Source organism: Acipenser ruthenus, chromosome 31 (assembly GCF_902713425.1).
Source record: "Acipenser ruthenus chromosome 31, fAciRut3.2 maternal haplotype, whole genome shotgun sequence".
NCBI classification, from domain to species: domain Eukaryota; kingdom Metazoa; phylum Chordata; class Actinopteri; order Acipenseriformes; family Acipenseridae; genus Acipenser; species Acipenser ruthenus.
In genome coordinates, this window is record NC_081219.1 from 12674176 (window position 1) to 12697930 (window position 23755).

The 23755-nt window shown below is 45.1% G+C and overlaps 2 protein-coding genes across 10 annotated transcripts; one reads left to right on the plus strand and one right to left on the minus strand.

The window, feature by feature from the left end:
• Positions 1–126: 126 nt before the first annotated feature.
• LOC117396793 (protein zer-1 homolog) lies at positions 127–13333 on the minus strand. Of its 8 annotated transcripts, none has more exons than XM_059005460.1 (16): positions 13313–13333; positions 10253–10570; positions 9421–9571; positions 8508–8947; positions 7946–8122; positions 7457–7571; positions 6808–6954; positions 6420–6593; positions 5638–5853; positions 5215–5256; positions 3976–4095; positions 3645–3760; positions 3075–3263; positions 2869–2966; positions 2139–2241; positions 127–1836 (listed from the first exon to the last, which is right to left on the minus strand). In XM_059005460.1, the coding sequence occupies exons 2-16, from the start codon at positions 10408–10410 to the stop codon at positions 1779–1781; spliced, it is 2304 nt and encodes a 767-aa protein (XP_058861443.1). In that variant the 5' UTR covers positions 10411–10570; positions 13313–13333; the 3' UTR covers positions 127–1778. The 8 variants fall into 8 exon arrangements, with proteins under 8 accessions (XP_058861443.1, XP_058861441.1, XP_034783390.2 ...); XM_059005458.1 differs by lacking the exon at positions 13313–13333 and adding an exon at positions 12247–12355; XM_034927499.2 differs by lacking the exon at positions 13313–13333 and adding an exon at positions 11758–12193 and having other exon boundaries at positions 10253–10474.
• LOC117396794 (TBC1 domain family member 13-like) lies at positions 12274–23172 on the plus strand. 2 transcript variants are annotated; one of them, XM_034927500.2, is made up of 12 exons: positions 12274–12382; positions 14719–14792; positions 14984–15024; positions 15397–15458; positions 16100–16199; positions 16317–16399; positions 16901–17060; positions 17376–17586; positions 17852–18015; positions 18440–18600; positions 18759–18816; positions 19322–23172. In XM_034927500.2, exons 1-12 carry the CDS (start codon positions 12360–12362, stop codon positions 19385–19387), a joined length of 1203 nt encoding a protein of 400 aa, XP_034783391.1. In that variant the 5' UTR covers positions 12274–12359; the 3' UTR covers positions 19388–23172. The 2 variants fall into 2 exon arrangements, with proteins under 2 accessions (XP_034783391.1, XP_058861446.1); XM_059005463.1 differs by lacking the exon at positions 12274–12382 and adding an exon at positions 12427–12707.
• The last annotated feature ends 583 nt before the right edge of the window (positions 23173–23755 follow it).

A 23755-nucleotide genomic window follows, 5' to 3' on the forward strand; every position in this document is an offset into this window, starting at 1 on the left:
ATACAGTATGCAGTGCAAAACACAATACCAGGGCTTCGCTGAGCACCGCCCTCTGAGGTTTTAATGTGTGATAGTTAGGGGAGGTTCTTGTGCTTATTATCTGTTTTTAGGCATATCACCCATCCCAGGACATGCAGGGGTGGACATGTGTGTGAGAATGCAGACAGACAAGCCCAAACACATGTCAAACTCTTTATATTCACTTTCATCTTACTAAAACGGTACAGCATAAAGCAAGAGGGGGGGGGGAAACGATAAACATTTATCATTGAAGGAGGTACCTTTTTGTTTTACAAGGAGATACATTTACATTGAAACGTGATTCGTCAAAGTAAAAACAGCAGCCGTGCATCACCCGCTAAGTTTTTACAAGTTCACAAAAAAAAAACATAAAATACAAACAAAAAAGTTTAGATTGTATTATATATAATATTAAAAAAAAAAAATCAAACCACAGAATTCAAACCAGGCCAGGGCAGAGACAGCTACTGCTTCAATAATAAAATGTTGTTGGAATCTGTCGCTTTTTTTCCCCTTGTTATATTCACAAAGTGTACAAATCTTCTGCGAGTGTGTAAGTGTGCGCATGTGTGTGTTCAATGTGTTTCTGGTGCACATTGTGCATTTGCATTTGGAGGTTCCATCACTCCCAGCTGTGACCCCTGCTGATGAATGTCTATTAATGCAAGTTCTGCATGGCCTGTGGATTAAATCATTTCAACATCAACCGGACCTAAGGGCAGAGCAAGCATGCCAACGTGCTTCCCAACTGTGCCTAGCCGGTCAACCCCTCAGCCCTGCCCAGGAGGACCACCCTCCACGGGGGTGAAAGGATGGTTCAGTCTCCACGCTCATCCGATGCATGTGCAAAAGTGCCGCTAAACGCTGACCGTGACGTGTGGGTTTAGTGCTGCAGGAAACGATTATTCCATTATTCAGATTAGCTCTCCATAGGTGAGGGTCACTGTGGTGGACTGGGCTGATTTACCCTTGCAAGTGAAACAATTGCAGAAACAGCTGCTTGGATTTGTGATGATCGCTGCTTTTCTCAAGACTCTGTGGAGAACAGCGATCCACACAAACCCAAGCAGCTGTTTCTTCACTAGATCAGCCAAACCCAATGCCCCTCACCTGTGGAGAGCTTATCCGAATGATCACATCATCGTTTCGTGCAGCTCTGCGTGGATTATCTGTCCACATAGCCACAAAACAACAGTGCCACACACTCCAGGGCCATGGACGGGTTCAAAGCACGAAGACAATAGTGTGTTAAGCCATCAGGCCAGCTACTGGAACTCTGCGGAGGGAGGGAAATTGAGCAATATGATTTCGACAAGCAGTGTTTCTCTGCCCCTGGGCCTGTTTCTGAGTCAAAGCTTATTCAAGGTCTTTTACCCAAGAGCTGTGAAACATTAGGAGAAATACCGGAAGCATGTTTTTTTTTTTTTTTTTTTAACACAGTAAGAGAAAAAGATACAAACAACTCCCATATTTTTTTTTTCCTTTAAAAAAAAAAAAAAATCATCACTTGTACATGTAAAGTTTGCCCTGTGCAACACTAAAAACCACCCCTCCCCCCATGCCCCTCTTCTCTGCAAACACCCTCTCTCCATCTCCTGCTGGTGTCTCCTGTGGAGGTTCCTTCCGGCAACGTGGCTGAGAAGCGAAAGTTCCTCCCGTAATAACAGTAAATTGTGAAAGACAAAAAACATTGCTGAGAAAAGTGGGGAGTCTCTTGTTTTTTTTCTGGCGCCTTCCTGCCGTTTTCTTTTCTCTTTTTACCTTGTAGTGTCCATGTGGTCTTCTCTGAAGTTGCTGCACTGGTCAACGACCATCCTGAAGAATCGAAATAAGCATATCATTAGGAAGACTGATGCAAAAAAAAAATTCTTTCAAAATGTAAAGGATTATTAGAATACATTTCGCTGGAGAACAAAAGTATGATTAAAAAAGTACAAACAAAAAAAAAAAAGGGCCACAGTCTTCTGTGTAGCAGAATGGGTCTTATTTATTCCAAACGTCATTTAGGCTTTGATATCCGTTGCATGATGTTCACAGTGGTTCATAAACTGCTTGTTTGAATATTCCGATATCCGACACAGCGCTGTTAATATTAAGTTTGCTGATCAAGTCCTTACCGAGCCATTTCCTTGGTTTCCTGCCTGGACTTTCCCAGCTCCAAGACTTTCTGCAGAAGGACGATTCCCCCTTCCTTCTTCAGCAGCGGGCAGTACTTCTCAGCTAGGGGCACAGAGAGATCAGAATCTGCATCCTTAACACAGGCTTCAGTGAAAGAGATCTAACAGACACTGGAACGTCTACTGTAAACGCCTTCTGAGGTTCAGCATGGGGCAGTTAGGGGCACTGGAGATGGACACTGATATTCCGATCAAGTGCTGCACGAAATAATTATTCTGAAAAGCTCTCCACAGGCGAGGGTCATTGGTGTTGATCAGGCTAATTTACCATTGCAAGTGAAACGAGTGAAGAAGCAGCTGCTTGGGTTTGTGATAACTGCAGCTTTAGACTGTGTAGAACAGAGATCCACACAAACCCCAGCAGCTGTTTCTGTGCTTGTTCCACTCGGAATGGTAACTGTGCCCCGTCAACAGCAGTGATCCACACCTGTGGGGAGCCTATCCGAATTTCAAATGAAACAAAGTGGGATTCCAAAGTGTAAAAAAAGATGCTAAACAAACATCATGCCCACAGTAAAAGTTCTGCTAGCGACTCTGAATATTCAAACGCTGGCCTTAAAAGTTAGGGAAGAGGTGCTTTAAGATCGTGGGTGGTGGTGATGTAGGGATTTCACTAATATATTAGCAGCCATGCAAAGAGCAGATCAGCTTCCCTCTGTGCTGTACTCACGGTAGACTGAGATGAGGTTGTACAGTGCCCAGGTGGCCCAGTGCTGACTGACGGGAGCCAATTCCTGGGGGAGGAGGCGGAGAATTGGCTCAAAAGACCTGCGCGGGGAACAATGTGGGTGAGTAACTGCAGAGTACATCACGGGCTTCTGAACACCCCTTACTTACACACAGAAGCTCTCCACGGCGTGTGCTCCGGCTCCCTACCTGTAGTTGATGTTCCTCTTGGAGGTCACATCCCAGCTCTGAATGGCGGCCCACATGCGATCCATCACCTGCTCCCTCAATGGCTCCTCCATGGTCCAGGCTTGGGGCCCGTCGAACATGATGTGGGACAGGACCCCGCAGGCGTTATAGGACACCTCGATGCCGTCCGCCTTGCTGTCCAGCAGGTTACTGTCGGGGACAGGGGACAGAACACAAAATACTGCAGAGAACGGCTTTCTATGCATCCACCTGACCTAGAAGCTGTGTCGAGTCCCGCGGAACGAAATTCCCACCAGTGCTACTTTTAGTTAAAGTGGCAACGTTCCTGAAAACGAAGTGGGTTATTTATAACAGCAATTGATAAAGCTGTTTGTTTCCAATACATGCATTTGTCTTCTATAAAAATAGGTAAATTATATATTTAAAAAAAACAGGTACCATCACCCTCAATTTAAAAAATGATGGTATTTAAAAAAGCAATGTCATGGTATGTTTTTCCCTAGCAATGAGTGACGAGTGCTCCTCGTGCGTATTTCAAAGCTACACTTCCCTCCTGTCCCCTCCGCTCACCTGAACACGGTGATGAACTGTGGTGTGAGAAGCTGTGGTCGGAGACACCTGACCTCAGCGACATTACCCAGCAGCCCCAGCATATTCCTGTGCAGCTCCTGCTTGTCTGGGAACTCCTGGCAGACGCAGCCAAAAAAAACAGGCAAGTGTTAAAATATCCCGCTTTTATACATGGATATAACAATCTAGTAATGCACTTATTGAGATCAGAGGAGAGAGTTTTAATTAGGAAGGGAATCTGCGTGTGTAAATAAGAGGACAAAAAAATATGATTTGAAAAACAGTCAAAAACTATTAAAAAATAAAAAATAAAATAAAATACACAGCTCACTTTCAGGCATTCCAGGAAGAGTTTCATCCCGCTGTAGTTCAGGAACATGTCGCAGTTATCCGGAGTCTCGTCTGTGATGTTCCAGAGAGCGCTCCAGGAATACTCCATCACCTGATCACACTGTGGAGAGCGGCAAGAAGATACAGCCTTAGATCATCAAGCAAGAAGATACAGCTAGATCATCAAGCAAGAAGATACAGCTAGATCATCAAGCAAGAAGATACAGCCTTAGATCATCAAGCAAGAAGATACAGCTAGATCATCAAGCAAGAAGATACAGCCTTAGATCATCAAGCAAGAAGATACAGCCTTAGATCATCAAGCAAGAAGATACAGCCTTAGATCATCAAGCAAGAAGATACAGCCTTAGATCATCAAGCAAGAAGATACAGCCTTAGATCATCAAGCAAGAAGATACAGCCTTACATCATCAAGCAAGAAGATACAGCTAGATCATCAAGCAAGAAGATACAGCCTTAGATCATCAAGCAAGAAGATACAGCCTTAGATCATCAAGCAAAAGGATACAGCTAGATCATCAAGCAAGAAGATACAGCTAGATCATCAAGCAAGAAGATACAGCCTTAGATCATCAAGCAAGAAGATACAGCTAGATCATCAAGCAAGAAGATACAGCCTTAGATCATCAAGCAAGAAGATGCAGCCTTAGATCATCAAGCAAGAAGATACAGCTAGATCATCAAGCAAGAAGATACAGCCTTAGATCATCAAGCAAGAAGATACAGCCTTAGATCATCAAGCAAGAAGATACAGCCTTACATCATCAAGCAAGAAAATACAGCCTTAGATCATCAAGCAAGAAGATACAGCTAGATCATCAAGCAAGAAGATACAGCTAGATCATCAAGCAAGAAGATACAGCCTTACATCATCAAGCAAGAAGATACAGCCTTAGATCATCAAGCAAGAAGATACAGCCTTAGATCATCAAGCAAGAAGATACAGCTAGATCATCAAGCAAGAAGATACAGCCTTAGATCATCAAGCAAGAAGATACAGCCTTAGATCATCAAGCAAGAAGATACAGCTAGATCATCAAGCAAGAAGACTGTCACCTCTCCACAACGCTGATCAGTTCATCTCAATACAGTCACTGTTTGATTAATTCAAATCTATCCAAAACATAGAGAGTCGCATTCACTCTTAAAGAGATGCTGGCTTTCATAGCCTTGGCACACAAACAAACGACACAGGCTCTTTTGAAACGTTCCTACTCACCATCTTGTCAACTAGCTTCTTCTGAATCAGTTTCAACATGGTCTAAGAAGAGAGAAAATCAACAAACATGCTTAACTCTCCTCTGCGTGACTTCCGTCAACCAGGAATACACGCAGGCATAGCACGGCACAAGCCAAGAACAGCTCGCTATACAGGACCAAGGCGTTGCTCTTAAAGAACTTTCTGTTTCTAGGAAACAGCACATGGGAAACCTAATGAAAGACAACGGTATAGAGATTGCACTGGTAATGGAAGATAAAACACCAGACTGTACAAGACAGGGCGTGTAGTTCTTTTATAACCACTTTGCACCGTTTTGAAGTACGATTTATTACATCCATTTATTAGCTACAGAACTCCCTCTTTTTTTTTTTGACTTAAATGGACCTCTACACTGAATGAATCCCCCTGTGATGCCCGCACCGTAACGAAGCCCATCTTGCCCACAGCCTCCTTGTGGTCGTTGTCGACCTGGCAGACCAGCGCGTTGCAGAGGTGCACGGCGATGCGCTGGATGGAGTCGTCCTGGCGCGACTGGTTCAGGATGCTGAGCAGCAGCTCGTTCACCCTCCGGTACTGGAACTCCAGCTCGTCCGGGATGGTGAAGTTACACAGCGTCAGGCAGCAGTTCCTCTGGACCTACAGCAAGGGGGAGACAGAGAGCAGCTTTCACGGGCATGCGCTGCAGCATGGAAGCTGACATGGCACGCCAGCACAGGGGGAGAACCACAACAAACAACATGAATCAGTAAAGAATGTCTACACAAGGTCGTAAAGTTCTTAGCAATGGTAAAGCCATTATTGATTACTGGATATTTGTGGAGACGGGACGGGTAGCACACTCAAAAAAAAAAAAAAAAAAAACTGTTCTGCATTCCTTAAGACATGACCACTGATGTCGTGCAGCAATATCTTCTTACATTATTTACTTAAAAACATTTTAATTGGAGCTGAACAAATCTAAAAATGACATGTTCCGACACACGGCGTGTCTTCATCAGGTGTACGGCAATTGCTAATTATGTCAACTATTAAACCTGGAGAAAACCCCTTTTTCAGGAACAGCGGCTTGGAAACCTGGTTCCAGGAGACCTAGTTTGAGGTTGCTGTATGAAAAATCCTGCAGTGGCCTGAAACCTAATCTCCTGAAACCAAGTTCCAAGGCTTGGTGTTGCCCCAGCTTTCGAACCCGGATCCCTCCTCACCGTAACTTCCTGGTAGGACTCCATGCCGTTGAGCACCACCTGTATGACCTGTCTGCGCAGCTTGACGCTCTGCTCCGCGCGGTACTCTGTGTTGGTCAGGTAGAAGAGAGCCGCACTGCCCGTCACCTGAATGCTCTTGTCATACTTGTGGCACCTGAGGGCCGCGATCACCAGCTGGGGGAGCGGGACACAGAGACAATATCCGTTTAGCGCGATCGAGGCTCACACACATTTCTCTTTAATCAGTGACTGTGTGTAAACTGCTATGCAATCGGAGACCCATCCCTGTGCTGCTTCTCTTATTATAGTGACCTCAGGGCACTGCATACACTGCATCTCAAGATATATACGGTTCTAAAAAGAAACGCATTGCAGGGTAGCTGCTCACCTGCAGTGCCCGGAGCAGCTGGCTGCAGTGCTGTATCCGAGCGATGTCAAACAGGTGGTTTATGGCTCGCGATGCGATCTCTGGACGATACTCTGTGTACGCCTCAATCGCGTTCAGGATCTGATCCTCATTCTTGGCACCTGTTACCTGCGGACCCAAGAAAATAGGGGGAGGGGTTAAGCGAATTAAAAACACAAAGAGGTATGGCGATGGGTTGTTAGGAACCGATACGGGATGTGCCGGTATGGGAGATTTCAATGTTTTACGTGATCAAAAAAAAAAAAAGGCCAAAGATTTCTTTAAACTCCTGTAAGCTTTTGATTTTGTTAGAACGGTGGAGTTCTCGCTCGCTGGGATGGAAACGGACTGCTGCTTCAACAGCGCTTCTTAAGGGATTAAGGAAAGATCTGCAAGTTATACAAAAGAAAAGAAAGATTTCCCGCTAAGAAAACACAAGGCAAGCCAACGTACGGGGGAAAGTCTGCTAGTGCATAAAAACATCTCGAATTTCCCTCGTCTCTACTGAAAACACTCAGACCTTCGAATACTTCCACCTGGCGCACTGTCTGTGTGGTCGCTGTTAAACCGGTTCCCCAATCTCCAAAACATTGAGCAAGTAGCTGCTCTTTCTTTCGAAGGCCCTACCTACCTTGTAGGCTGGAATGTGAGTCTGGTTGCAGAGCGTGGTGTCAAACAGCCCCAGGAACTGCAGCGGCCTCTTCAGTGCCTGCAGGGGGCAGATGCTGCTCTTTGAGGGCTCCATACTGAAACACAGCAGTGCCAGGATGAGCACACGGTGTGCGCATGGGAAATTTCAACAACAGGCATCACAAAGAAAAAGAAAAAAACACTTTGCCAGAACTCCAATGTGACGAAAGGCTACATCGACCCTGGGTTTTATTAGAGCAGTGTACAGCATCAGGGAATCCCCTGGACTGTCTCGCCCACTTGTTTTTAAGAGTACAGCCGGGATTACCACGGTTAGGTGAGGCAATCCAGGCTGATTCCACAGTGCTGTAAAATGCAGCTGTGGCTCATCCCGGCAGGGTATGGGCTGATCAAATCCATATTCAATAAACGACAGCAAGGTTTACTCGCAATGGTTTTGTTTAAGTTATCAGGTCCGTGGGGTAGCTACCTGGGGCGTCCCATGGCTTCCTCAATCTGCGGCACTGCGCAGTTCTCCAGCATCACATGACCCGAGATGTCCAGCGAGACCAGGTTGACCAGGCTCTGGACAATGATGGACAGCACCTTCCTGGTCAGTTTGAACTTGTAGTAACTCAACAGCCTGTCCCGAGATATATCCAGATGTCTGAAATGAGAGAAAAAAAAAAAACCGTCTTTGAAAACTAGGAATAGGTAGCAGATATTCCCCAAACTTTTAGTTCAGGTTTTTTTTTTTGTACATAAAAAAAACAAAAAAAACTGGCAATGTTACAATACAGTCATTGTTGGAAAGGAATCATACAGTTTCCTTTTATTTTGGCTATCTGAGAATTTGACACAAGCATAGAAAACGTTCTTTATTTCCTAATAAAATCACATTCGGGTTTAACCCTTTAAGTTTAACTGAAGACACTCAAAAAGACTTCCAGTTGAAACACCTGTCCTTGAGTTTCTTTACATACTCCTACTTCTAAATTCAAGTGAAGACTTCCGGTTTGCCGTGCAGTCTTGGCTGCTCCCCCATACTATACCGGAGCTGTATGAGCTCTGCGATGGTCTGGATGTGCTCCTCAGACAGGTCCATGTTGTAGAGCACCAGCGAGGACAGCCTGTCCTTCCACTGTGTGAGGAAGGTGGCTTTGCAGAGCTTGATCCCAGAGAGGTCCAGGGAGGTGAGGCTGCTGAGGGGCCGCAGCAGGGTCTCCACGTCCACCCCCTCGGCCAGCCTGCCCAGGTTGAGCAACCGCAGCCGGCTGAAGCCCTGGAAGGTGAAGTCCTTGACCAGCACCTGGCGCGAGGGGTTCACCAGGCGGTCGTCGTTCTCGTATCCCCCCGGGTTCTCTTCCTCGTAGAAGAGGTTGCTGCAGCCGAACAGGCTGAGGGACACCAGCGTGTGTCGGAAGCTCCCCAGCGTCTGCAGGCTCTTGGAAGTCAGCTTCTCGCAGTTGGTGAGGTGGAGCTCAATCAGATCCTGATGAGGGAGAAGGCAATGAAGGAACGGTCTTCCAGTGCAGGAGCATGGCTTGAAACTCACACTAGCCCTTCACCCAGTCCTGGGTTTGAGAACTACTACTAAGTATATTATTTAAATGATCAGGAGTTTGAAGGTAAATAAATCATTCTTATAGCTCAGTGATGGAAATAAGACTCCCATTGCATAGCAGTTTGATCCATTCCTGGTTTTACTACAAGTTTAATAAGACACACCTGAGCTTGTTACCTGTACACTGGGGCTAATCAAGCTGGTACCTAAACCAGGCTAGTTTTGAAACCCAGAGCTAGCTGCAGGTCTAGTCCAAGTTTCAAGCCCTGCAGTGATACTAAAATGAAACTAAGCTTCCTATCGGCTTGTAAAAAACGAACACAATGATAACTGCGGGGAATTATTTAACGTTAACAGAACTGCATCAAAGGGTTGCTCATTTTGTCTTTGAACGTCCCCACCTGGCTGCCGATGGCCTCCAGGTCCTGGTCCAGCACAGTGTCCTCTCTCAGCTGGACCCGGGTCAGCCGGGTATTCCTGGGGTCGGAGAACAGCAGGAAGAAGCTCTGATGGAGCTCGAAGTTATGGTCTGCGTGCACCAGCTCCATGTACCTGCAGGGAACCCGACACAGGCCATCAGTCCATACACACTGCACATTAACAATGAACACACATACACAATCTCTCAATTCAGTGAGCTTCAAGCAGCTTTAAAAAGACAGCAAGACACCAACCTGAAAGAGGTTAAAGAGAAAACGCTGTGAAAACAGAGCAGACTTTGGGCACCTATTTATACTGTAGTAGACCTAATTAACCCTCCTATTATATTTCCGGTCTGTTTGACACAGTGTTTTACAATGATCCTTCTCCTTTTCTGGCGTTAGAAACGTGTACACAGAAAATCATAATCCTACAACAAATGGCATTTCCTTTGGACTGATTATGTATCAACATCATAGGGGATCGATGCAATGAATGCAATTGCTCGTGTTTTTTTTTAATTGTATTTCTATGTGTGGACGTGTGCTTATACAGTTAAAATACAATACAGTTTCTCATAAAATGCCATTGATCAAACAAATAGGTTTTTAAATCTGGTTTAAAAGATTCGACCAAGCCAGCATTCCTGATAAGACTTGGGGCGGACACAACTACAGGCCCTCGCCCTCGCTTCCAGGAACTACCAAAAGCTCAGCACTCGCTGATTTAGTGACTGTACCGAACGGCTTCAATTCTAAAATAAGGGTAACCCCCTCGACCCCCCCGCCACGCCCCAGCTCCTCCCACACGTACGCGTTCACCAGCTTGTCGCAGATCTCGCTGGGCAGGAAGATGTCCGGGTGCAGCCGCAGGGTCTCGTTGTCCAGCAGGTAGCACAGCGTCCCTTCCAGGTTGCGCAGGCAGTACTTGATGGACAGGGTCATCAGCGAGTCCGGGCTGTCCAGTGCCATGGCTACTCCTCTCCGTCGCAGGCAAGCAGAATGACGGGCCAGGCGGGGCGGGGCGGGTGACAGGCTTAGAAGAGCATTGGGTGGGAGTGGGTCAGGAGGGAGGGAGACAGAGAAAGAGAGAGAGATAAGGGGAATCCTGGAAATGATCTTCTTTGGAACGCTGTAAACAATAATAACAATAATAATAATAATAATAATAATAATAATAATAATGCAACACAAAGATCTAACACTTCTTCCTAATTAAATTATTCTACCAGGGTATACGTAGTTCGTTTTTTTTTTTAAAGTCCCTCCCTCAAATGAAAATGCTTTGTTACATTCGAGGACTCATTCATATCAGGCTGCTGGCAAGACTTTGTGATGATGAGCCAGCTTCTGCCTATTAGGACAGACACTCCACCACAGAAATCCTGGACTTGGCTGACCAGCGTTACAAATGCTATGACCCAGGTGTCCCGAAGAAGCACGCAACTCCACGGCGAGGGTAGCTGCCGATTTGTAGTGTGGCTATAAATATACAGTATATGGAAGAGGAGAAAAAAAACAACTTTATACGGTCACCTGATCTTGACAGCAAGGAAATCCCCGAATTGAAGTGTTATGTTTTTATTTATTTAATACGACCTTATTTAGCTGGGCAGGAAGATATATAACATTTCTACTAAACATTCATTTTCATTTTCGTTTTGCGTTTTGTTTTCAAAGGAGAAATACATATCATTCCAAGCGCCCCATATAACACGGTACCAAACTGTATGCCTAAATAATACATTCATAAACAGAATTAAACAACGTTTTTGCCCGACACCTGACGATTTTGAAATGGTCGTACACTTGGATTTCTGTGGTGAAAAGTAAAGACGTCACCGTTTACTTTACTTATTCAAATATTACGTTTTAAACCGTAAAATAAATAAATAAACAAATAAAACCTTACAAAGTGCTGGTTCACCGCCTCTACTCTGATAGATAGATTGTTTCTGTTTTGTTTTTTTTTCTCTCCAGAGTCGACAATCACCTCTCTCACTTGTAAACTTAAAAATACCGGTGCGGCTTGATTTTGTAGTTGTCTAAAAACACACACACACAAAAAAAAACCGGGTTCACTGCGACTAAAAAGGCGTTAGGAAGCTAAGAATTCATAACCATACCACTATGTTTAATGCCACTGTAAGTAAAATTGAAAATACCGTGACCCCCGAGCGACGGTCCAGTCGCTGACACTGTAACTCACACACAGAGCAGTCACGATATATCGCGATAGAGTCTGAAATTCAAAGCTCCTGGCATCGTCTTGCGGATTCTGTCACCCCAGCACGAAATCACGCTCTTTAAGATACACACCTGCCGAAGCCTGGGCCGGGATGGAAGTCTTTCGTCAATCTGTTATTATTTTTTAATTTGACAATGTTACGGTTCTCGCTTCGCTTTTCTTTTTTTGAGGCTCTCCTGTCAACAAACAACGTCCATTTCCGGGTCAGTCTTTTCCCTAAAGGAAATGTTTCCGGGGAGCAACCAGCTGTCAAAAACGATTCATTTTTTTCCACCCAGAAATATATTCTGCATAATGTAGTATATTGTTGAACGCAATAACTTGTTGCTACTTTGACATAGAAATACACTAAGTATTGTGCTATAATTATGAGACCGCGCATATTTACACGGAATGAGCATCTTAGCACTAACATAACATGATTATTAACAATACACACACACTAAAAAGAAATGAAGTCAATTGAAATTGGTATTAGAACGATTTACATTGCAGAAGGTAACACAAATATAACATTTTACGTTACACACACACACACACACACACACACACACACACACCCCGTTATTTCAGTGGTTTTGTTTTAGGGCTGTAATCTGCAGAGCGTCGTTTCCCCGTCGGAGTGTTTTTGTTGTGATGCGGGGTTCCGGCTGACGGAGATGAGGAAGTCAACATGTCGAGCTCGTACAGGAGCAGGTGAGTGAGGCAGCGGGGAGACGATTTAACGCGTTCAAATCGCCGACAAGCCCCGTGCAATGGGTGGATGTGTAGAAAAGGCGGATAAATAACTCCGGAGTTGGAACAATGCGTTTTGGTGAAGCGCCGGAGAAGGGGGAGGGCTCTTTGGGCTCGCTGTGGGGTATCTGTCGATGTGCGGTGCGGGGACGCGTTTGCGTCAGTCCACTGAATTTAAGGACAGTGTGATTGCGAAGAGGCATTATGTATCTGTTGTATCGTTGAGTGCTGTCGAACATTTTGTTACACTGGAGATTCGATTGAAAGTCTCGAAGGTTTGGACTGGGTGCGTTAGTTAAGTGAAAAAAAAAGCAATATGTAATTTGAATTACAACAGAGGCTTGTCTTTGCGCTAACCACTTGACAAATGACATAGATGTTAAAATGAAATACCTGACGTGTCTGTCTAACAGATAGCCCTCTGTTGAAGACTGGGACCGAAATAAAACTAACCTGATTTAGTACTTAAATAGGAATTTGATTTTTTTAAAAATTTTATTTGCGGCTGCGGATTGTGTTTTCAGACTGCACAGCACGCTGCATTGTTCTTGGCGAGCCAGTGTGACGTGTCAGAAATAAATACAAGAAATGTACTGATTAATTAATGAATTCACTGATAGCCTTGCACAAAGAAACCACTATTGCTGGTCTTATCACACAAGTTAAAACCCGGTGCGTATTGTATTGGACCAGATTTGACGCTGGAAATCCTGCTACAGGCAAATGGAGTTACATACTTGCCTAATCCAGTTAGGCTACACTCTGAAAATAAACACAATTGTGCTTGAAATGTATTTTTTGGGGTGTTATTTTTTACTTTTTCAAAGTTCTTGCAATCTGTGTACCCAACCTGCTGGGCTGATAAAGAATAAAGTGCCCTCAATAATGTACCTCTAAATGCAGGATTTGAACTGCTGTCCTGACCTCCAGTTTATTACACAGCCAGCCTGCAGTCAGAACTTCTGGGTGGTGTTGCCCTGCTGTATGGAGTTCTTCTTGCATCTCCCCCTCTGTCAGTTGAAATGCGGTTTCTGTTCATATCAGGTCATTTAGCTTCACTTAAACCCAGTTAGAGACCCAGCTTAAAACTCAGCGTTGAAGCGGTGGATCTCCGAGTCACTTGGGAGGATTGCAAACATACTACAAAGCTGGAGGTCAGAGGCTCAGATCTTCCATAACTGGGTGGGTGGGAGGACTATGTACAGAAACTCTAGAACAGGGATCCAGAAAAGTCTAGAGATTGCAAAAGCAAAGCAACGAAGCAGCTCCTGCGTTCCTGCGATTGTTCTGGTGTTGTGCCGCTTGGAGTGCAGTTGACCAATTAGGCACGGGGGCGTGGATCGCGAGAACGCGGGTTTGTCCAGGAATGCCAAGGTCACTGCTCTAATCTCAAGGGTAAAATAAAAGATTAATGTGTGTTTCTTTTGATTGCCTCCTGCTCCAGATTGTCACAGGAGCATGTTAAAAGCATGTTTCCCATGAAGGGAGTGCTTGTAGACTTTTTGCTGATTTCAGATTTTCTTTTTTTATTGCTTGTGCTGCTGTTTCTGTGTAAAGGGTTCCTGCCAAGAAGGGCTGTTTCTCAACCAGCTGCGTATCTGCAAACACAATCTGTTTCAAAAGTATCTAAATATGTACTCTAATTAAGGGTCTGATTGCTAACCTTGGCACACTCTCTATAAAACTGAGACTTTGTTCCGTGTGGAATCTTCCCTGCATTCCGGAACCTCAGTCTGCGCACTCCAGATTCTCAGAATCTTCACTACATTCCGGAACCTCAATCTGCGCACTCCAGATTCTCAGAATCTTCACTACATTCCGGAACCTCAGTCTGTGCACTCCAGATTCTCAGAACTTTCAGACTCTCTAAGTTTCTCTCAATTCTTTTTTTTTCACATTCCTGCCTTTATGACATCCCAAGGGTCATGCAAAAGACATGTGATGAGAGTGAAACTTAATCAGTGAACCATAAAAGCGCCATCGTAAGAGTATTGCCAGTAGTAAAGCATTCATTTGTAGATTTAACTCTGTCTTGAGGACTTGTTTTTTAGGTGTCACAACTGTTTTTGCAAAAAATAAATATACAGATGTTAACGTTACAAAACTTTGGTGCTTGATAAAGTCCCTAACTCAGAATTCTGTGTTTAAAAATCCTTGACTGTTTTATTTACTTTTTTTTTTTTTTTTTAAACTACACTGGAGCAAGAGTTTAGTCATTCAGATTTTTCTTAAAAGGCTTTTTGAATGTATTTTTCTTTCTTTCTTGAAAATGCAGATTCTTATTTTTTTATTTTCAGGATTGAAGAGTTCAAGGTCGCTTTGAGCCAACCCCAAATCAATCTAAAGAACCTGCGTGAACTCTGCTTCAGTGGTAAGCCGGGGAAATGCAGTTTATCTATTAAACTGAATCCTTAATTTATTACTGACTCTTTTTTTTTTCAAGATCTTCTGCAACTCAGACGTTTCTGTATCTGTGTGCATTTGAAGAGATTCAGAGTATTATGTATTTTTATCATAAGAAAAACATCATCCAAGTTGGTTCTTTGCGCTCTGTTCTTGCAGGCATCCCCTTTGAAGGCGGGCTGCGGGCTCTTTGCTGGAAGGTGAGGCTCTCTCCACTTCACTCCTTGTCAGTAACACTGCACCTGGAGTTACAGCACACAGGACGCTCAAGTGTGCATGTGTGTGTGTTCTCTACACAGAGGCTGGCAACAAGACTCCCATTGCACAGCAGTTTGAGCCATTCCTGGTTTTACTAGGAGTTTAATAACACGCCTGAGCTCGTGGCACATAGTAAAACCTGGAATGGGTGAACCCGATATGCAATAGGAGTCTTATTTCGTTTCACAGACACTGCTGTGCCAGCACTGTGCCCTTCAGAGTATGAAAAGGATGCGGTGTGAATGCCTGATGTATCGTGAGGTAGAGGAGAGGAGCTGAGTGGGGCTGTGACTGAATGTCTTGTTTCTTTCCAGATCCTGTTAAATTACCTCCCCACAGAGCAGGCGATATGGGACTCGTTCTTAAAGAAACAGAGGTAAGCAGTGGCTGCTCCCATACATCACAAGGGATGATCGTGATGTGAGATTATTGTTAATGAGTCATTTAGCAGAAGCTTTTATCCAAAGCGACTTACAGAGACTAGGGGGTGAACTGTGCATCACTTCCAATAGGACTTCGAAAGAGTAAAGTGTGCATCTTATTGACTGTTTTTCAGATTACATCACTCTAGCGATCCTTCCTGTTTGCGGTCGGTTTGCAGAACTGAGCTCTTAAAAAAAAATTGCAAAAATCTGCCAGCTTTATTAAATAACCATGCAAACTGTTGCATCTGGTTTGATGCTGTATTTCACATTTGTTTAGCATCTCTGAGCACACTGAACTAATATAACAGGTGGAGGGAGATTTTGTTTCTTGCACATATACAAACTGCACTAGTAAGACACACTGAAGCACAGTTATATGTGGAGGTGAAAGGATCCATAGTACTGTGCGGCATGTGGATCTGATGGTATCAATATACAGCAGTGTTCAAAAATACCATATACATAATGTAACGCTGTTTATTATATTTAGCTTTTAATTGTGTAGAAGAACAAAAAAAAACATTTCCTCTATGATTTTAATAACAACTATAAAGTAATTAAAGTATAAGTATTTTTTTTTTTTTTTTCTAAGGGAAATCTATACCCAGTTTTTAAGGGAGATGATTATCCAGCCAGGAATTGCCAAGGCTAATCTGGGATTCTCCAGAGAGGACGTGACACTGGAGGACCATGTGAGTTGAAATCGGGTGGGGTCGGGGGCGGGGGGACGACGACATGCTGAAACAGTATTTATCCCATGCTTGTTACACGTTGTTTAAAATGACTCTGTATTTATTTTGTTCATGCAGCCGCTCAATCCGAACCCAGACAGTCAGTGGAACACCTACTTCAAAGATAACGAGATTCTGCTACAGATAGACAAAGACGTCAGGTACGGGGAATTCTCACTTTTTTTATCCTTGGTGTTTTTTAAACGCATCGGCTGTCTTTAATAAGTATTGATGACTGATTTGAAGGGCGCCATTCCTCAAGAGTCCTGGTGTTGCGTTTCGCAATTTCTTAATGCAACTCCTCCGGAAGGTAAAAGGACCCATATTGAGCACATTATTCAGTGCATTGTGACCCATGGTGGCAGTAGTAGTCCTAGAATCTAGAATCTGGAATCCACCTGCCCAGCAGCAGTGTTTCAGAGATGGAAACAAGACTCCTATTGCATAGCAGTTTCATTCCATTCCACATTTTAATGCAAGCTTGATTAGCCGCAGTGTGTATGGGACAAGCTCTGGCGCGCGTCTTATGAAACTCCGAGCGAAAACCAGGAATGGATCAAACTGCTATGCAATGGGAGTCTTGTTTCCATCCCTGTTCTATAGTTTTTCAGCATCAGCAGTGCTGCAGAGTAGATTTGTGACGCGTTGTTCTGGATTCGCAGGAGACTCTACCCGGACATGGCGTTCTTCCAGCGGCCCACGGAGTACCCCTGCCTCCTGATCCTCGACCCCCAGAACGAGTACGAGACCCTGCGGCGGCGCGTGGAGCAGACCTCCCTGAAGGCACAGACTGTGGCCAGGAACCGCAGCGGGGTCACCAACGTAAGACTGCAGCCGTCCCAGCGATTGGGAAATAAGACTCCTCTTGCATAGCAGTTTCACCCGTGCCAGGTTTTACTACAAGCTTGATTAGTGTATCGGTAACAAGCTCAGGTGTGTCTGATTTAAAGAACCCACGACCCTCCGGTCAAGAGTCCAGAGCCCTAACCACTACTCCACACTGCTGCCCAATATCAAAAGGAAGTTTAACATAAATTTGATACATGTTTCCAGTTTCAGAATGTTCTAAGGGCGATTGGTTTTTAGCAGATAATCAGTCCTTTAAGAATGTCATTGTCGTCCCTCTGTCCCGCCCAGGTGAGCTCCCCGGGGAAGGCCGTGTGCACCTACCCGTCGAACGAGTACGAGGTCCTGCCCAGCGGCAGCGAGGCTCACTGGGAGGTGGTGGAGCGGATCCTGTTCATCTACGCCAAGCTGAACCCGGGCATCGCGTACGTTCAGGGAATGAACGAGGTCGTGGGACCCATCTACTATACCTTCGCCACGGACCCCAACACCGAGTGGAAAGGTAGGGGGCGGGGGGGGGGCACCTCCTTTGAGATCTCTTGTGTAATAACCAAACAGTACAGCATTTAATAGAGTTTGTCAAATATAAAAGGAGCACTGTGTTTTATTATCGTACCTAATTTGTGGAATGGCTACTGTACATTAATATGGAGTGTCTGTAGAGGATCGTAATCGCAGGGTCTTGTTGTGAAAGGACTCTGTAAAGACAGCGGCACTGTGATTCCGATGTAATCTCTGCCTCTTTGTCTCTTGGTTGTGTCCCTCAGAGCACGCGGAGGCCGACACCTTCTTCTGCTTCACCAGCCTGATGTCTGAGAACCGGGATAATTTCATCAAGAGCCTGGACGACTCCCAGTGCGGTATCACGTACAAGATGGAGAGCGTGTACTCCACGCTCAAACAGAAGGACGCCGAGCTCTATCTCAAACTGGTCAGCAGACCCCGCCCTGCTCCACTCCAGTGCTGCGCCATTAAGTGTCTCTTTTTTAGCTTTATTTGCACGTTGACGTCTCCCGAGTCAAACCAAAACTGTGGATTTTGCTTGGTTCTTTAAAAATGAAGTTTTAGCATCACTGAGACCTCTAGTACAGTTGAACCACCCAGTCGTTCTGTGTTGGTGCTAAATGAATAATATTTTGGGTACCGCAGCACCTGTGGAACTGCTTACTCAATTAAACCTTTTGCTTATAGTTCAAGATTATTATCTTTATGGTGATACTAAAACTAGGGCAACAAATGCCCCACCCCAGAGTTGATCTGCATTTTATTATTGTGTCCCAAATCTTGTTGGAGCTGTTCAGTGGTGACTGTAGCGTGCCAGGGGGGTTCATGCAGCGTCTGTCCTTGTGTTTTAGCAAGAGCAGAATATCAAGCCGCAGTACTTCACCTTCCGCTGGCTCACCCTGCTCCTGTCCCAGGAGTTCCTGCTTCCCGACGTCATCCGAATCTGGGACTCCCTCTTCTCTGACCAGGAGCGCTTCGACTTCCTCATCCTGGTCTGCTGCGCCATGCTCGTGTGAGTCCTGCTGTCTGTCTGTCTAGGGATGGGAATGAGACTGCCGTTGCATAGCAGTGTCCCAAGTTGGGACAATTGCTCAGTAAAGACAGAATTGGGACAACTGAACCTAACTGGTGCTTGCGTTAAGGTTAATGGGTGTGTCTTTTGTTTTTCAGTCTGATTCGAGACCAGCTGCTGGCCGGAGATTTCACAGTGAACATGAGGCTGCTGCAGGTAATGGAGACCACAGGGTGTGCTGCAATCTCTCTGACTCTTGGCATTATCAGTATCAGGGGCCTTCAGGGAATATCCAGTTTAGTACTAGCACTGCATTGCCTGAATGCAAAAGACTTTTGACAGGAGCAGGGATGGAAAGAAGACTCCCATTCCATAGCAGTTTGATCCATTCCTGGTTTCACTATGAGTTTTTAACAAGACTCACGTGAGCTTGTTAACATATACTGGCTAATCAAGCTTGTTATAAAATCTGGAGTGGGTGAAATTGCTATGCAACAGGAGTCTTATTTCCGTCCCTGGACAGGTAGCATTGTTTTATATTTGATTGGATCATCTGTATCTGTCGAAAAAAACCATTACAGCCCTCTTGACAGGTGTCTTTATCAGTGTCTTGAAGTCTTTATCCCTGACTGGCTTTTCTGACTTCATTCAATATCTGTATAACTGTCGCTGTACTCGATCTCCCATTGAGGACGGCCCTGACTGCTGTCTTTGTTTGAAGGATTACCCGATCTGTGACGTGCACACCATCCTGAAGAAGGCAAAGGATCTGCAGGACGGTGCATAGGAGAGTGCCCCCCCCTCCACCCCCTCTGCACAGCCCCCTTCGATCAGCCAAAAAACAAAGAAAGAGGACGATGACACAACAGTGTAGCAGTGCGTTCTGGGAGAAGACGCCACATTGCCGTGCATTGTGGGAGCTCTTTCGCTAGCTCTGCGCCTCGACTGTTTTCGCTCTGGCGACCGATCCAGATGGTATTCCCTTTCAAACTGTATTTATTTTGCACTGAAGACTTTAAACCAAAAAAAAAAGAAACAAAACACACATAGAAGGTTTGAAAACGCTCCATTTTAAATTACAGAGGGGTTTCTCTGGGTCAGTTGCTGTTTTTTCTTTGTTTGTTTTTATTGCTCTATGTGTAGATCCTATTAATCCTAATGTTTTTTAATGATGAAACAGTGAATTGGGGCTCCCTCGAGGTATCCCTAACTTGGTGCTGGTTTTTGGTGTTGTCATTCTGATGCAGAACGTTGGGGGTTCGGGAGTTCTATTTGGGTTCCGGTTCCGAGACGTTCCCCAGCTCCTCCTATATTAAGCTGTCTCTGCGTCTCTCTTGCTGCCTGTCCAGCATTCAGCCTGAAGGCGTGTCGTGTTTCTAAATGCCTGAGATAGAACCACTACAAACATGAAACACATGAAGAATTAACAAGCTGGCATTGCAGTGCATTTAGGTGTCTCTGTTATATCAGTGCACTCCTGTATATCAGTACAGTGTGTTGGGTGGAAGTTAAATGTTTTTTTTTTTCCCCCAACTATATGATTATATATAAGCTTTATCCTACTACAAAAAAGGGGGTCAATTTCAGCTTTGGGACCTCCTTAAGGTAATATGTCTTCATTTATGTGCAACCAAAAGAGTCATTTTTAGAAGCGGACACTCCTCCGATTTGGAGACTCTGCACTCATTGCGTCTGTTTGTTTTAAAGTCTCAGGTATGCATTGCAGGCATTGCATAAAAACAAGCTCTTGTGCAGCTGGCAGGGTTAAAACAAATGAGTTGGTGGATGTTAATCCTTGAAAGAGGCCTTATCTCCCATGCTAGGGTGGTGAACAGTTGGTTAGTTTAATGTTTAGCTAGAAGGAGAGCGGTAATCACTGGAGGCTTCTTGGTACGCCACCCTGGGCCAGTTGCTGATTTGGAAATAGGAGCGATCGTGCCTCTCAGTCCTTCGCTTTTAAAGAGGGGACAGCAGTTTCTTACTCTCCTGAACAGACCAGCTTTCTTTAGTCCCGTTTATCTGGCCTCAACAGGTAATAGGAGCTGGAAACTCCCATTGCTGAACGATTAGGTGAGGTCAAGTCAGGGGTCCAGGATCTGGGATACCTAATACCTGCTGCAAAGGGAGTGTGAATCTGCAGAGCGGTGGGACAGGGCAAAATGAGCTGCACCTCGATTTCAAAATGAAAAGGAGGAGTCTGGAAATCCAGGCAAAGGGAAAAAAAAAAAAAAACGAGAAGGGGCTTGCAAGACAGTCGGTGCTTTTTCATATCTGGGGTAAGGAAGGCTGATCAGTGATCTCCAGCCCTGTCTGTATGAACACTAGAATTGCTTACAAAGCTGAAGGCACTACTTTTTATTGAGCTGCGGCAGGTGATCTGCACCTCTGGAACTACAGTCGTTGTACACCCTGCTGCAGAGGCACAGTATTGCAGCTGCCTCATATACACAAGCCCTCCTTTATACACAGAGTGACACCCTTAACCCTTATAGAACTAGCCCTATAGAACCACAGAAAGGAAGGTGCCTCTTACACGTAGCAACACTAACTCCTTTGTGTTAAAAATCGCTTGCTGGATTGCGAGGGGTAGGGAGACGTTGATGCAGCAGATTTCAGGCTCCGGACAGCACTTCGCTGTAATGGAACGTGGCTAATCTTTGTAGTGGTTTTGTGTCTCGCTGTGCCTTGCATTCGGTGCTGTGATTGCAGGTCGTTGATTGTGTTGCACCGTTCTTTGTCATTTTACAGGTGGTGTAAATGTGCCTTTTTTTAAATTTTCGTTTTCAGTGCTGGGTCGTAGGCTCCGTGTGCTAGGGATCCAATAGAACACTACGGCCGGTATTTCTGCTGAACTTGCTGAACATAAGGGGGTAGTTTTTAAATGTTTTTATTCTAATGGGCGGAAATAAGAAAAACTGGCTAAGAATGTAGTAAAGTCCATCCTGTTCTTTTGCCAGAAAATAGCTTACAGTAACCACCAGCTAGTCCTAGGCGTTGATGTCAAGTCAGCTTCCAAAGCTGTACCCTTCCTGATTTCTGTATTGTCACACTGAGCACTGGTCCTGGCCACTCCAGCGCTAGTACCTCGTTTCTACAGAACCGGTCTTGGAGGCTAGTGGAAACGGTACCATGTCAAGCTACTGGGATTCAGTGCGGATCTGTTGGCCAGTAGAAATGACTGCAAGTAAATTGCTACAGAAACGGGTTTATGAATCCATGAACAAAATGTGAGTGTGTTAGCCAGCGAAACGGAACAGCTCGCACATCTTGTTCCTCTCTGGCTTTATCAATGGGCCAGTAAGCAGCATTAACAGCATCTGCAGGCAGCAGTGTAGCGTTAGGCCGTGGCATCACCTGCTGCTGCACAATTCCACTTGGGCACGGTTGGTGTCGGATGGGCACGGTTGGTGTCGGATGGGCACGGATGGTGTTTGATGGGCACGGATGGTGTCGGATGGGCACGGTTGGTGTCGGATGGGCACGGATGGTGTTTGATGGGCACGGATGGTGTCGGATGGTGTCAGATGGGCACGGTTGGTGTCGGATGGGCACGGTTGGTGTCGGATGGGCACGGTTGGTGTCGGATGGGCACGGTTGGTGTCGGATGGGCACGGTTGGTGTCGGATGGGCACGGATGGTGTCGGATGGGCACGGTTGGTGTCTGATGGGCACGGTTGGTGTCGGATGGGCACGGTTGGTGTCGGATGGGCACGGTTGGTGTCGGATGGGCACGCCCGTGCAGTGGCAAATTGTGTTCTGCAGCTGCAGTATTTATTCTTCATTCTGTTAAGTAGATTTCTGTACCGAACAGTTTCCAGTAAGAAATCTACATTTCTAAAATTCTTAAGAAAGGACTTTTGAGAGAACAGTACGGTATATTTGGCCACAGTTGACGATGACATTGTTGCAGGACAGTCTTGAAGCCCGACGTGAAATGGCCGTTGCCTCAGACGTGTGATACACTGATTTAAGAAAATAAATCCCACATTGAATTACGTTATGAGTTATTCCAGTTGTTGTTTTGAAGGAGGCATGGTTAATCCTGATGGGGCGGGTCATTGGGCATGGTAAAGCACTGATAGTGACAATGTAAATCACTGTCCATGTCTCTTCATTCAGGGTGCTTTGCTTTGGGTCCGGCTCCCCCTATTGGCCTGGTTCTCCTTTGTTGGCTTCCCACACATAGACTGTGCAGTACAATAAAGTCAAATAAAGGGTCAGTTCAGCCGCTGGGATTAAAAAGTTGAGAGAGAAAAAAAAGATGAACTGAACTGAGTTAGGTGGACGAGATACTAATTTATTTTAACCCTTTATTGCCTGTAACGGGTTCTATGTTTGAAAACCGGTGCAGGTTCTTCATGTCTGTGAACCACAGGGAGCTCATTTGACAAGAATCGGCAACTTCAGTGCTCTCTCTCTCTCTCTCTCTCTCTCTCGCCTTGCGGTAAGTTAGGGAATGGTGATTCTTGCTGCTCGATGCTGCCATCTGGTGACGGCCTTAGTGTATGACAAGAATCAATTGTGTTGCGTGATTGGGATCATTAATTGGGGTGTGGGTGTAATAATAATTTTGGACTGTGTCCAACAGGCAGTAAAGGGCTAAAGCAAACTGGTCTCATTTAATTTTCAAGTGTTGATCCTCTGAAGTCTTATTTTATTGTTTGTGTGCTCGTTCCTTGGTTTGCATGTGTGTTGGGTTTTTATATAGGTAGTCTCAGACCTGCGTACTGGGAGTGTAAATGTTTATACAGTGTTTGCAAATGTATAATAAAAATGATTCAAAAAAGCATTTTGAAGTTGATGCAAATTGATTATTCCTGTGTGTTTAACCCCAGAACCCAAACATGTTATCAGTGATGAAGGCGTTATCAGAAATGTACCCCATTGACTCTTCCATGTATAATTCCTTGTTCTAGATGTCTGAAGTCTCGCTGCATGAGCCGATTATCGATTATTCGGATTGCGCTCTTGCAGTCAGGTGAGGGTCATGGGCGTGGATTGGGCTAATTTACTGTTCCAGCAGCTGGTTCTTCACCAGGTTAGCCCAGTCAGCGAGCCTCACCTGTGGAGAGCTTCATCCTATTGAATAATCGCTTCGTGCAGCTCTTCTCTGAATTCACACAGCACCTTCCACTGCCAAAATAAAACACACAAT

Coding starts and splice junctions, on each gene's coding strand:
- LOC117396794 (XM_059005463.1), top strand. CDS start 12,556: ATGTGCGGTGCGGGGACGCGTTTGCGTCAGTCCACTGAATTTAAGGAC. Junction 16,200..16,316: donor ACGTGACACTGGAGGACCAT/GTGAGTTGAAAT, acceptor TTGTTCATGCAG/CCGCTCAATCCGAACCCAGA. Junction 18,016..18,439: donor CCGAGCTCTATCTCAAACTG/GTCAGCAGACCC, acceptor CTTGTGTTTTAG/CAAGAGCAGAATATCAAGCC.
- LOC117396793 (XM_034927498.2), bottom strand. CDS start 12,101: ATGTTAGTGCTAAGATGCTCATTCCGTGTAAATATGCGCGGTCTCATA. Junction 9,572..10,252: donor TGCGACAAGCTGGTGAACGC/GTACGTGTGGGA, acceptor GGTTCCCTGCAG/GTACATGGAGCTGGTGCACG. Junction 2,242..2,868: donor CAACCTCATCTCAGTCTACC/GTGAGTACAGCA, acceptor CTGTGCCCCTAG/CTGAGAAGTACTGCCCGCTG.